Genomic DNA, 14,013 nt, shown 5'->3' with positions numbered 1-14,013 from the left:
AAATGACCGTATTTATGCTCAAAGCTCTAAGGAAGCTTCCCAATTAGTCGACAGAGTGCAACATGGGCACTATCCGACTTCAGTGATGGTTTGGTGGGGTATTAGCTATGAAGGAGTGACTGAGCCATACTTTCGTGAAAAAGGTATCAAAACATCGGCACAAGTGTATCAAGATACCATTCTTGAGAAGGTAGTGAAGCCCCTTAACACACCATGTACAATAATCAAGAATGGTCCTTCCAGCAAGACTCGGCGCCAGGTCATAAAGCTCGGTCTACGCAGTCTTGGTTGGAAACGAACGTTTCGGACTTAATCAGAGCTGAAGACTGGCCGTCGTCTAGTCCCGATCTTAATCCGCTGGATTATGATATATGATCAGTTTTAGAGAGTACGGCTTGCTCTAAACGCCATGATAATTTGGAGTCCCTAAAACAATCCGTAAGATTGGCAGTGACAAATTTTCCCATGGAAAGAGTGCGTGCTTCTATTGATAACTGGCCTCAGCGTTTAAAGGACTGTATTGCAGCCAATGGAGACCACTTCGAATAAGCTTTTTATACTTTAAATTGTTTTATATTTATGTATTAAACTAACATACTGTAAAAGTAATAAATGCTATTTGCAATAGAATATTTTTTTTTCCTTTGTCTCAGTATTTAATATTTATGGCAAGACTAGGTATATAAATGAATTGCTGTTCGTAAGTCTAAAACTCGAGAACGACTTGACCGATTTGGCTAATTTTGGTCTTGAATTATTTGTGGAAGTCCAGAGAAGGTTTAAAAGGTAGTTAATATGAAAATGCTCGAAATTAACTAAAAATAACAATTTTGTTTGTCCTTTGATGTGCCCCCCGTCGGACGGATTCTTTTTGTTTCTTTTAAGTTTATTTTATACAAAAGTTTACGTCTTTTATTTATCGATTGAGGCACCAGCTAGTGTTCAATAAAACAATTCAGGTGACTTTCAACTGTACCTTCTTAAGGAAACGCGAACATGTCACTTAATGTTATAAACATGTGTACCTACTGGATTTTCGCTCTTTAATGTTCCTTCATTAACTTCACCTTTATTTATTTTATTAAAAGTACTTTAGCAGTTCAATCCCGCGTTTCTTTTTGTCATTACATAATATATTGTTTGCGACGTTTCAAATACTTTACAGTTTTCGTGGTCACGGTGGTCAGCGAGAGCGCAATTAAACCGTAAAAGTAGTTTAGATTAAAAATAAATTAATAAATAAATAATTAATAAATATAAATATTTACTAACAGTCACGCCACGTTAACTGGTCCCGTGATAAGTTCGTAAAGAACTTGTGTTACAGGTACCAGATAACGGAAATAAATATAAGATTTTTATTATACACATACACATATTTAATATACATCCATAACCCTGGAAAAGACATTTATATTTATTATACAAATATCTTCCCTTGGCGGGATTCGAACCCGCGACCCCCTTGTGTAGTGACCATGTCACTTACCACTACACCAGACGGTCGTTAAAGATTACGTCTACAACTCGCAAAATCCGAGGAAAATACTCTGTTACCATTTATTAACGCAATCTTTCTGCTTAATTTTCACCAACTTCATCACGTCCGACTAATATGAAAATTTGCATACGTATCAAGGTCCAATGAATTAATTACTAGCGTTTTCAAGTTAAACAAATCCAAGGGGCACTTCTCAGGGTAACAAAGAATGTAAAGCAGTCATGGAATACCGTTACTACATCTATATATTAATACGTGAAGCAAAAACTTTGTAGCCCTTTTTACGAAAATTGCGCGGACGCAGGAATATGAATTTTCCCACACTTATAGAGAATATAAAGAAGGAGTGCAAAATGTTAATATTTTTTTTTAATTATGCATAGAAAATACATTAAATCAATAAATAAAAAAACATTACACACACAACCATGTATTTGACACACACACGCATGCATACTATTTGTTTATTGTCAAACTTTTCTTATTGCTTATAGTCTGTGGTCAAATTGAGACTAGATTTAATATTGTTTGTCTTTATTAATATTTGTTTAAAGTGTAGTCTTGGCGCAATCTGTGATTATAGAAATATAATAAATAGTCTTTGACAATAGAATCATAATAGTGTACAAACTTATAATTTCAATTAACTATAGTCGAATTTCGACTTCCAGGGGACCACTAGTTCCAACAATTACGTATGATTTGAATAATCCAAAATGTCAAATGACGAACCGGACAATGAATCTCGCAACGTGTTATCAGACGACACGGGGTCCTCGAATACAACGGGAAGCGTCAATTTAACTGTCGCCCACCAATTGCCACAAATATGTTCGTAGTAATTGGGTTCAAGCTAGAAGTGTCCTTTTGTCATTTCTTTTTTTAAATATCAAGAAGAATGATTTGTAGTTTCTTTGGTTTTCGCGAGCCTTAGACATAATTAAAACAAATTTTACGGTTTAATCTCGCCATTTTTTACTATCAAAATATTATTTCCGATATTTCCTTATTTATATTTAACTTACTATTACGTATTTTGTAAGTATATTATGGGTCGCCCATGACCACGAAATCTATAAAGTAATCGAAATGTCGTAAATAATTTAATGATAGTTAAACACGCGAGATTAAACCGTAAAATTAGTTTAAATCAAAAATGATTTCGGTCTAAGATTGCTGTTCAGCTTCTAGTCATATGGTCTTCTAAGCGGAGCCCATAGATGATCATAAGGCTAACGCGGCCACTCATCCATCTCTCTACATTTTTTTTTTTTTTTTGTAATCCCTTGCAAAATGGATTAATGCTGCTTTTATAAATAGAATCGTGGTGCCCAAGTCACTAGTTCAATCTCATAATACACACTATATAAATAAATATATGTAAATATTACGCTTAACGCGTCTGATTACAAGTTATTTTTATAATTTTCTGGATATTTAAAACAATCAATAATTCAATAGTTTCAAATGGGTGTGTGGGTGTGTGTGGGTTTGTGGCATTTGGTTTTTTCCTGTTTCGAAATATGAATAAAGCGTTAATATTTGATGATTAATTTCATAATAACGCAGTGATTTAGATTTTTTTGTTCTTGCTAAATTGGGTGTCGGTACGTGGTGGGCCCATACTTCATTGTCGCAGGGTAAGATAATCATTAATTTCGGGGTAAATTAAGAACATTTATTGCTTTGATATTCGCGTCATATTTTCCTCAGAGGCTCAATATACAAAATACTTGTTTAACTTATTTGACGGCGTCCATTAATCGCGTGATGTTAGCCAGAATGTAGCATTTACGTTAGCCTATTAAAATTATTTTCTACTTTACGTTCTGTTTACTAAAGACGAAATTCTAAATTAAGACTAATTAGTAATTATGTCTGTCTTCATACAGCAGTTAACCTCTTTTAAGCTGTATTCGAATACAGTTCGGTATAGTATAGCTTCATGTTGATTAGATAGCTCTCATTGAAATTTTTTTTTTTTACTGGTGGTAGGACCTCTTGTCAGTCTGCGCGGGTAGGTACTACCACCCTGCCTATTTTTGCCTATTTTTGCCGTATATATGTACGATTACTTTTGAAATACTAGGAGCCCACTGAGTTTCTCGCCGGATCTTCTCAGTGGGTCGCGTTTCCGATCCGGTGGTAGATTCTGCAAGGCACTGCTCTTGCTAGGGTCAGTGCATCACTCCGGTTTGAGCCCCGTGAGCTACCCTACTAGTTAAGGTTACGAGCCTCTCAAGGCTATCAGGTAGGAAAAAAAAGAAGGAAAAACTAGGTATGTTCTACCTACCCCTTTGAGGGGTATCTAAATAATCGGCACTTTAGAGTAGCGCGCCGCGAACTGCCTTACCTCGAATCAACTGGGTTTTACTGGTGGTAGGACCCATTGTGAGTCCGCACAGGTAGATACCGCCACCCTTCCTATTTCTTCCGTGAAGCAGTAATGCGTTTCGGTTTGAAGGGTGGGGCAGCCGTTGTAACTAAACATGAGACCAGGGCACTAGGGCAGAGCACCTCCCGTCATCGGAGCAGAATTCATCCATATTATCTGGAACCGCTGCGTTCATTGACAGTGCGTTTCTTTTTTGCCACGCACCATCCGGCTATGGAATGAGCTACCCTCCACGGTGTTTCCCGAGCGTTATGACATGTCCTTTTTCAAACGAGGCTTGTGGAGAGTATTAAGCAGTAGGTAGCGGCTTGGCTGTGCCCCTGACGCTGCTGAAGTCCATGGGCGACGGTAACCACTCACCATCAGGTGGGCGGTATGCTCGTCTGCCTGCAAGGGCAAAAGACGTGTTGGAATCTTAAGTAACTATACTGAGACCTTAGAACTCATATCTCAAGGTGAGTGGCGCATTTACCTTGTAGATATCTAAGGGCTCCAGTAACCACTTAACACCAGGTGGGCTGTGAGCTCGTCCACTCATCTAAGCAATAAAACAAAATGGCAGACGAGCATACGACCCACCTAATGGTGATTGGTTGCCGTCACTCAGGGACATCAGCAATTCAATTTTCATCATGACCGTTACGGACATATTTTATAGCTAAAGCCATTAATTTTTTTGTAACCTACTTCTGCCTTCTAAGTAGGTTCCGGCACAAAGTTTACTGAAAGCCAGTCCACAATGAACAAACATCACGTTACTTCGTTTTTCTCATGTAAATAACGCTTAAAAGACATGTCATTCATAATTATTATCTACATTTCAATGTTGATCCATTCTAAATATGCGCATAGCAGTTCTGAATTTACGACTATTTAAATTAAGATAATCTTGGGAACGAGTGTTTTTGGGAGAAGAAGACATGCGATCGTGACCTAGTAACTACTTCTTGATGATTGATCATCCTTTTCTATTCCAAACCTAATTTCTGCTTTGAATGACAGTATTGTGCTACTAAGTACTGTTTATATAATTTATATATAAATAAATATATATTTACTAACAATCACGCCACGTTAACTAGTCCCGTGATAAGTTCGTAAAGAACTTGTGTTACAGGTACCAGATAACGGAAATAAATGTAAGATTTTTATTGTACACATACATATATTTAAAATACATCCATAACCCTGGAAAAGACATTTATATTTATCATACAAATATTTTCCCTTGGCGGGATTCGAACCCACGACCCCCTTGTGTAGTGACCATGTCACTTACCACTACACCAGATGGTCGTTACTGTGGGTGCGAGTTGGTATAACTGTCCTGCCTATTTCAGCCACGAAGCAATCATGCGTCCTCGTTTGAACGGTAGTATAGCCTTTACGTAAAGCGAAAAAAAAAAACTTAAAAATACACTAGTATTATTCCTTCCCTTTCCTCTTCCTTGTTGGGGGTGAATCTTGGCGATATCTGGAACATGCGGAGCAGACGTGCGTGTGAGCTCGCGGGACGTGATTGTTTGACGGGGGTATAGGGAGACCCAGTGAAACGGTGTTCGCCGCCGCCCGCCGGTCAGTTGGGGACCTGAACCCGGGTGTCACTACTAAACTCCGCCCCGGGAAGCTGTCCCGCCAACCGGTGTAAAATCCTGTCGTGCGGTCGTCGTGCCGGAGTCGGAGACCGGAGTGGATCCCGGCGATCGCACGCAGGGTAGACTGGGGGCCCTTCCATGCCCTGCGTCAGTCGCTCACGCAACCCGTGGTCGAGCACGTACTGTGCTCCGCGCTTTATTCAGGTATTGTCACGATTTCGCCTCGAACATCCTACCCCACCCAATCCCACTCTCCAAATAAAATTAAAAAAATAATATATGAAAGTTCGAAAAAGGAAAAGGGTTTTGTCGGCGATTCCCCATTCCACATTTAATGTGGATTTCAGCAATGTAAGGGGTCTACATAGCAACCTCGACGCCGTACACCACCATCTTGAGACGGCGCAGCCTGCCCTCCTTTTTCTGACGGAGACGCAGATATCTGCTCCGGATGATACTTCGTACCTTGAATACCCCGGCTACGTATTGGAGCACAACTTCCTGCGTAAAGCCGGGGTGTGTGTATTCGTCCGGGCTGATGTCTGTTGTCGCCGTCTACGAAGCCTCGAACAACGGGACCTGTCCCTCTTGTGGCTGCGCGTAGATCACGGGGGTTGTACCCGAGTCTACGCGTGCCTGTACAGGTCCCACAGCAGTGATGCAGGTTCAGCTCTGATAGAGCATGTGCAAGAGGGGACTAACCGCGTGCTTGAGCAGTACCCATCTGCGGAGGTGGTGGTTCTTGGAGACTTTAACGCTCACCACCAAGAGTGGTTGGGGTCCAGAACCACTGACCTCCCGGGTCGGGCTGCCTACGATTTCGCCTTGGCCTACGGCCTCTCCCAGCTGGTGACACAGCCCACCCGTGTCCCAGATATTGAGGGGCACGAGCCTTCTCTGTTGGACCTTCTGCTGACCACCGATCCAGCCGGATACAGTGTGGTGGTCGACGCTCCACTTGGATCGTCTGATCACTGCCTTATCCGTGCTGCCACACCACTCTCTCGTCCTAGTCGTCGAACGACGACCAGGTATCGAAGAGTTTGGCAGTATTTGTCAGCAGATTGGGATGGATTGCGTGAGTTTTACGCATCCTACCCATGGGGGCGGTTCTGCTTTTCCTCTGCTGATCCTGACGTCTGTGCGGACCGTCTTAAAGACGTGGTGCTCCAGGGGATGGAATTGTTTATCCCCTCCTCTGAAGTGCCCGTTGGGGGTCGCAGCAGACCCTGGTATAACAATGCCAGCAGGGATGCTGCACACCTCAAGCGGTCCGCATACGTTGCATGGGATGATGCTAGGAGACGTCGGGATCCTAACATCTCAGAGGAAAGGCGGAAATATAACGCCGCTTCCAGGTCCTACAAGAAGGTTATTGCCAGGGCGAAATCGGAGCACGTTGCTAGAGTTGGCGAGCGACTGAAGAGCTATCCCTCTGGGAGCCGTGCTTTTTGGTCGCTCGCCAAAGCTGCAGAAGGTAACTTTTGCAGCTCTAGTCTCCCACCACTACGCAAGCCCGATGACAGTCTGGCCCATAGTGCGAAAGAGAAGGCTGACCTTCTGGTCAAACTCTTCGCCTCGAACTCGACTGTGGACGACGGGGGTGCCACACCACCGAACATCCTCCGGTGTGATAGTTCCCTGCCGGAGATCTGCTTTACACAGTGTGCAGTCAGGCGGGAACTCCGACTCCTGGACGTCCATAAGTCGAGTCGGCCAGACGGCATCCTTGCAGTGGTTCTAAAAACGTGTGCCCCTGAGCTGACACCTGCGCTAACGCGTTTGTATCGCCTCTCTTATTGCGCTAACAGGGTTCCGTCTTCATGGAAGACCGCCCACGTCCACCCTATCCCCAAGAAGGGTGACCGGTCGGACCCATCGAGCTATAGGCCTATCGCGATAACTTCCTTGCTTTCCAAGGTGATGGAGCGAATAATTAATATACAACTCCTGAAGTATCTGGAGGATCGCCAGCTGATCAGTGACCGACAGTACGGTTTCCGTCACGGTCGCTCAGCTGGCGATCTTCTTGTATACCTTACTCACAGGTGGGCTGAAGCCTTGGAGAGCAAGGGCGAGGCTCTTGCTGTGAGCCTTGATATCGCGAAGGCCTTCGACAGGGTCTGGCATAGGGCACTTCTGTCGAAGTTACCATCTTACGGAATCCCCGAGGGTCTCTGCAAGTGGATCGCTAGCTTTCTGGATGGGCGGAACATCACGGTCGTTGTAGACGGTGATTGTTCTGATACCATGACCATTAACGCTGGCGTTCCACAAGGTTCGGTGCTCTCCCCCACGCTTTTCATCCTGTATATCAATGACATGCTGTCTATTGATGGCATGCATTGCTATGCGGATGACAGCACGGGGGATGCGCGATATATCGGCCATCAGAGTCTCTCTCGAAGCGTGGTGCAAGAGAGACGATCAAAACTTGTGTCTGAAGTGGAGAACTCTCTGGGGCGAGTCTCCAAATGGGGTGAATTGAACTTGGTTCAATTCAACCCGTTAAAGACACAAGTTTGCGCGTTCACTGCGAAGAAGGACCCCTTTGTCATGGCGCCGCAATTCCAAGGAGTATCCCTGCAACCTTCCGAGAGTATTGGGATACTTGGGGTCGACATTTCGAGCGATGTCCAGTTTCGGAGTCATTTGGAAGGCAAAGCCAAGTTGGCGTCCAAAATGCTGGGAGTCCTCAACAGAGCGAAGCGGTACTTCACGCCTGGACAAAGGCTTTTGCTTTATAAAGCACAAGTCCGGCCTCGCGTGGAGTACTGCTCCCATCTCTGGGCCGGGGCTCCCAAATACCAGCTTCTTCCATTTGACTCCATACAGAGGAGGGCCGTTCGGATTGTCGATAGTCCCATTCTCACGGATCGTTTGGAGCCTCTGGGTCTGCGGAGGGACTTCGGTTCCCTCTGTATTTTGTACCGTATGTTCCATGGGGAGTGCTCTGAGGAATTGTTCGAGATGATACCGGCATCTCGTTTTTACCATCGCACCGCCCGCCACCGGAGTAGAGTTCATCCATACTACCTGGAGCCACTGCGGTCATCCACAGTGCGTTTCCAGAGGTCTTTTTTGCCACGTACCATCCGGCTATGGAATGAGCTCCCCTCCACGGTGTTTCCCGAGCGCTATGACATGTCCTTCTTCAAACGAGGCTTGTGGAGAGTATTAAACGGTAGGCAGCGGCTTGGCTCTGCCCCTGGCATTGCTGAAGTCCATGGGCGACGGTAACCACTCACCATCAGGTGGGCCGTATGCTCGTCTGCCTACAAGGGCAATAAAAAAAAATAAAAAAAAAAATGTTGTTAAAAAAAGCGAGCGTAAATCATATCCGAATTTCTGGTTTAGTAAAAAACAAATAGACTTATAAACGACTTAGAACGACACGAGTCAATATAAATATAGATAATATATATATATATATATATATATATATATATATATATATATATATATATATATATATATATAAATAAGATAAAACAAAGCTTCCAAACCACAGATAATAAAGATAGACTAAACAATAAAGAGTTTTTTAAAATATTTGATAGCATTACCTGTTCCCGGTGAAGGCGGCACTCTCACTGCTGAATTTGAACATGGTGTCCTTGTAGCCCCATCCGTACCACTTCAGCAGATCCTGTCTGAAAGCGTAAAACAATATTGTTTAGAAATGAAACCTAATCATATATTATTTAAGACAACAACGCAAACTGTGTTTGGTTCTTGAGTTTTTTTATTGTTATTATATTATATTACCGATCTTTCGAATTTTTACTGGTGGCAGGACGTCTTGTGAGTCCACAAGGGTAGGTACCACTACCTTCCCCATTTCTGCCGTGAAACAGTTAGGCGTAGTGTTAAAACTAAGCTATAAGACCTGTTTTCTTAAGATGGGTGGCAGTATTTACGATGTAGATGTCTTTGGGATTTGGTAACTATTTAACACCAGGCGAGCCGAAAGCTAGTCCACCCTTTTAAGCAATGGAAAAAAAGAATACTTTATAGTTTTCGTTTTCACGGACGGCTAACAGACTGTCTTTGGATCAAACAATTACATCAGCTACCTTACTTAATTTTTTCACGGTATTAAAGGGTCTGTCATTTTTTTTTATTGCTTACATTGGTGGACGAGCTCACAGCCCACCTGGTGTTAGATTACTGGAGCCCATAGACATTTACAACTTAAATGCGCCACGCACCTTGAGATATAAGTTCTAAGGTCTCAGTATAGTTACAACGGCTGCCCTACCCTTCAAGCCGAAACGCATTACTGCTTCACGGCAGAAATAGGCAGAGCGATGGTACCTACCCGTCCGGACTCTAGAGGTCCTACCACCAGTAATCACGGTAGAAATAGGCAGGGTGGTGGTACCTACCCGTGCGGACTCTACAGGTCCTACCACCAGTAATCACGGTAGAAATAGCCAGGGTGGTAGTACCTACCCGTGCGGAATCTAGAGGTCCTACCATCAGTAAGTAAAATTAGCGAACATCTATTAAAATGCCGCGTGTTGCAAAAATCTTGAAATGAAACAAGAACATGTAGAATGTATTTTGTATTAGTGTAACAATCTAATAACAGAACTACTCGTATAGGTTAAGATATTACTTACTAAGATATTAAGTACTATGCCAAAATCATTGCAATTAATAATCTAAATTGGACTTTCCACATTATTTCTTCATAGCCCTCCCGATCGAGGTCAATGAACAATTTGCAGTAAAAAAAAAAAGATTAAAATATATTTTTTGCTAGTGATAACAATTATCATAATATCAAATTGTATCAATTTTTATCGTGGGCATAGTTATTACGAAGACGATCAGCATAGGACAGATAAGATTAAGTTTTAAAATAAACAGGTAGGTAGGCAACGAAAATGACGTACCTAGATACCGAATTTGTATTTTTTATTTATTAAAGTGGAGTAAATTCAACGAATTGCAAATTGTTATTAGTGAAATTCGCTAGTTAAGTAGAACACCATAAAGCTAAATCATTTACGAATGGAAATTTTCATTTAACGCTCAACACAAAGTTGCTTGTGAGGTTTCTACATTATTTTAGCTTTCGTTTAAGTTTTAGTCTAGAAAAATCGGATGTTTGCACATTATTATACTCGTAATATATATTTATATACATATTTCCTCTGTGCATGTGTTTGTCACTGAACTCCTCCTAAGCGGCTTGTTTTTTCCACAGGCGATAATCGCCGGATCCCCACCCGCACGGCAGGTGGGGTATGTGGGAGTCGAACCTCACTAAAACTCCTGCCGCTCACATCTGGCGCCCTACCCCAAACCGGGTGGGAACCCAGTCGGAGCAATTGAGACGGCGGGGCAGGGTTTACGCAGAGCACATTACATCCATCGCGCTCCTAAACGGCTGGACCGATTTTAATGAAATTTTCTGTGTACCTTCAGGTGGATTCGAGAACGGCTTAGATTTACAAATCAGCCCGGCCGGGCGGCCGATGGCGCTGCAGTCTGTATCTAGGTTATTTATCTTTCCTAGAAATAATTTATATGGCAAAACAACCTTTGCCGGGCCAGCTAGTGTTGTTATATATTTTGAAAAACGAAATCCTGAAGTGTTCAGTCGAGGTTTTTATTCATTTGCAGCTGGCTCTCCGCGCCGCTTGAGTGTCTATGCTTAACCAGCTCTTAACCATAAAGTCGCGAGTCACGTGAGACGTGCGACAATATATACAAATACGATATGGATAGATGGAGATACATTGTGCGTGAGAATGTGATATTGAAGGGTGGTCAGGACCCTCAGGAGTGAGGAATACGACGATACGAGGAGAATGTATGATTTTACGTTGAGCCAAAAAAATACAAGACTCAATTACAGCAGGGTATTCTGGGATAACATCGGCCGTGACGTCCGATGTACAGTCATCGATTATTATCTCGTTGGGTTTACGCTACGCGCCTAGTTGTAGTATTAGCCGCGGGAACCCCCGTGTGATCAAGCTCTAACCCCGAAACAGAGATCGGACGTGTGAGCAAAGTGACTTCCTTTTGGTGAGTATAGCTCCCAACAAACCTGTAGTGTTGATCACGATAAACTTGAACCCGGAACCTTGCCTAGGTTCCAGGTTTTATTTGAGGTGGGGATCAAGCGTCGGTCGAGGATGCGGAGGTGATCTGTAACGGGGGGATTTAGCATCTTCGAGTTCAACCTTTAGTATCTTCAGCCTTCGAGTCTCACATACGTCCAGCGTCCCTTAGGCGCAAAATTACTATCGTATCGTAAATATGAAGGACTTCAATGGACTAGTTCGTAAGATATACCCTCCCTCCATTTAAAACCAGAGCTCCGTGACCTCAAATGTGAAGTTCAAAAAGTCAGGGTCATCACTATCCCTACGTCAAAATGACGACCGAATTAGATTTAAAATTACTATGACATATTTAATTTAGGAAAGGAAAATGTTGTGAATTATAAACATATTCTCACACATAATCATAAAAATAATAATAATTAAGAAAAAAAACCGTAGATAAAATACACGGATATAATAAACTAACCATTATTAACGCATAGTTCTTCATCGTCTTTATATGCAAAGATATAACAGTAAGATTAAGTTAAAATATAAAAATTAAATAAATTCAAATACAAAATATTATTAAATTCATTTTTCTAGCTGTTTTATTGTAACTTAAATGTCACGCCTGAAAATACTGTAAAGATTGTATGCGTATATATTCATAGTAATATACTATATTAGCTGTAAATTATTCCACTAATCTTGCTGTATGTTGTTAAATCCTGGAGAGTACTAGACAGACGAGACGAGAAACGTACGTGTGTTACGCATCCCGTAGACAACACACCGAACAAACATGTCTATTCTCAAAGAGCACCCCTCAAAAACTGGGCTGTCTTCAAGCTGTTAGTCAGTGCATACTTAACTAGTGTGAAAATCATGACAACCTCAAAAAACTGATAGTGGTAGGTCATGTCGACGGGGAAATTCTACTTGGTGGAGATTACCTTCCCGTTGGTCAAAGCTGACGGCATCACTCACAGGTCACCGTCCTTGTCGAACCCGTCGCTTGCGACGAAGGGCTTGATGAGCGAACTAACCCATAGACACAGCCCACTGAGTTTCTCGCCGGATCTTCTCAGTGGGTCGCGTTTCCGATCCGGTGGTAGATTCTGCGAAGCACTGCTGTTGCTAGGGTCAGTGTTAGCAACTCTCCGGTTGAGCCCCGCGAGCTCACCTACAAACGTTAGGGTGAAGCTGAAATAGCCTCTCAAGGCCTCAGCATAGGTAGGAGAAAAAAAAAAAAAAATCACTCGCAGGCATGTGTCTATATCTAAAGCATTAAAGACTAGGACTAAAATAGAGGATTTTAAACTGAGGACTAAAATAGAGACACGTGGAGAGGAATTGTGCAACGAGTGTGCAAGATTCTTAGAACTAGACGGAACCTTCAGACGTAAAGATATCGACTCTGAAGAAATTATTCTATCGGTGGCAAATATGCGCTTAGCCAGGGATGTGCTAAAATTTAGTAAAATTTTACTACAACTTGTCTATTACAGATTTCAAATTCCTCTTATATCTTGGCCTATATACCTAGTCAGGTCATAAATTCTGTCACATGTTTAATGTAAATTAATTGAAACAAGTTTATTCATTATGTTACCATTCATATACCAAAATGAACTTAACAAAACATAGATTCTTATGACACTAAAGTTTATTCAAAATGACCTCCGTGATTTTGAATACAGGCCTTCAATCTGCGCGGCCAGTCGTCTATCGCAGTACGAACGAGGTCCATGTCAATATCGACGGCTGCCTTAATCAAGGATGTCTCGAGTGACTCCAAATTGGGATGAGGCTTTGAGCACGCCTTTTCCTCCAAGTGTTGCCATATCTTGTAATCTAACAGATTCAAATCTGGACTGGAGGAGGGCCAGTCTTCGTGCCGGATGAAGTCGATTTCACGCGCCGCCAGCCAGTCTTGTGTGCTCTTCGCTCTATGAGCTGGCGCCGAATCTTGTTGGAATACCCAGTGCCTGTTATTGAACATGGTATGAGAAACAGGTTCCACAAGGTTCGTTAGGATTGTATTTTGATACACAGCTGCATTCGTTTTTACACCTTTCTCACAAAAATGTACCTCTGTTAAGCCCCAACAAGAAACTCCCAACCATACCATGAGCGAGGATGGAAAATGACCTCGTTGGACACGCGGAATACGGTTGCTCGCTTCTTCACTACTGTGTGCGTACACCTTATCATTTTGTTTGTTGTAGCTCTCTTCTACGGTAAAAATTTTTTCATCCGAAAAAAGAATTTCCCGATATTTTTTTCCCGCGTACCGCTTCAACAAAGCGCGGCATCTCTACAGTCTCAGGTCCATTAGACGAGCATTCAAACGATGTCCTGTTTTTCTTCGATATGCCCGAAACCCTAAGTCTTCATTTAACACCCTTTTCACCGTGGTTCTGCTTAACCCTATCTGAAGGGCCAACAGTTTCTGCT

At 42.5% G+C, this 14,013-nt stretch overlaps 1 protein-coding gene and 1 long non-coding RNA gene across 2 annotated transcripts in view; one reads left to right on the top strand and one right to left on the bottom strand.

Annotated features, from left to right (window-relative positions):
- LOC101738589 (alkyldihydroxyacetonephosphate synthase) overlaps positions 1 to 14,013 on the bottom strand; it is a 35,677-nt gene that overhangs the window by 18,937 nt on the left and 2,727 nt on the right. Inside the window, exon 2 of the mRNA XM_038016758.2 lies at positions 9,058 to 9,144. Within this exon, the coding sequence (XP_037872686.1) occupies positions 9,058 to 9,144 (87 nt within the window). The remainder of the gene's footprint in view (positions 1 to 9,057; positions 9,145 to 14,013) is intronic.
- Positions 2,673 to 12,150, top strand: LOC134200477 (uncharacterized). The gene is made up of 2 exons (XR_009975432.1): positions 2,673 to 3,141; positions 10,707 to 12,150. It is a non-coding gene; the product is annotated as an uncharacterized LOC134200477 (long non-coding RNA).

This window comes from Bombyx mori, chromosome 17 (genome assembly GCF_030269925.1).
Source record: "Bombyx mori chromosome 17, ASM3026992v2".
NCBI classification, from domain to species: Eukaryota; Metazoa; Arthropoda; class Insecta; order Lepidoptera; family Bombycidae; genus Bombyx; species Bombyx mori.
Note: the sequence above shows the minus strand (reverse complement) of the source record. Positions and strands in the feature narration are given on the sequence as shown.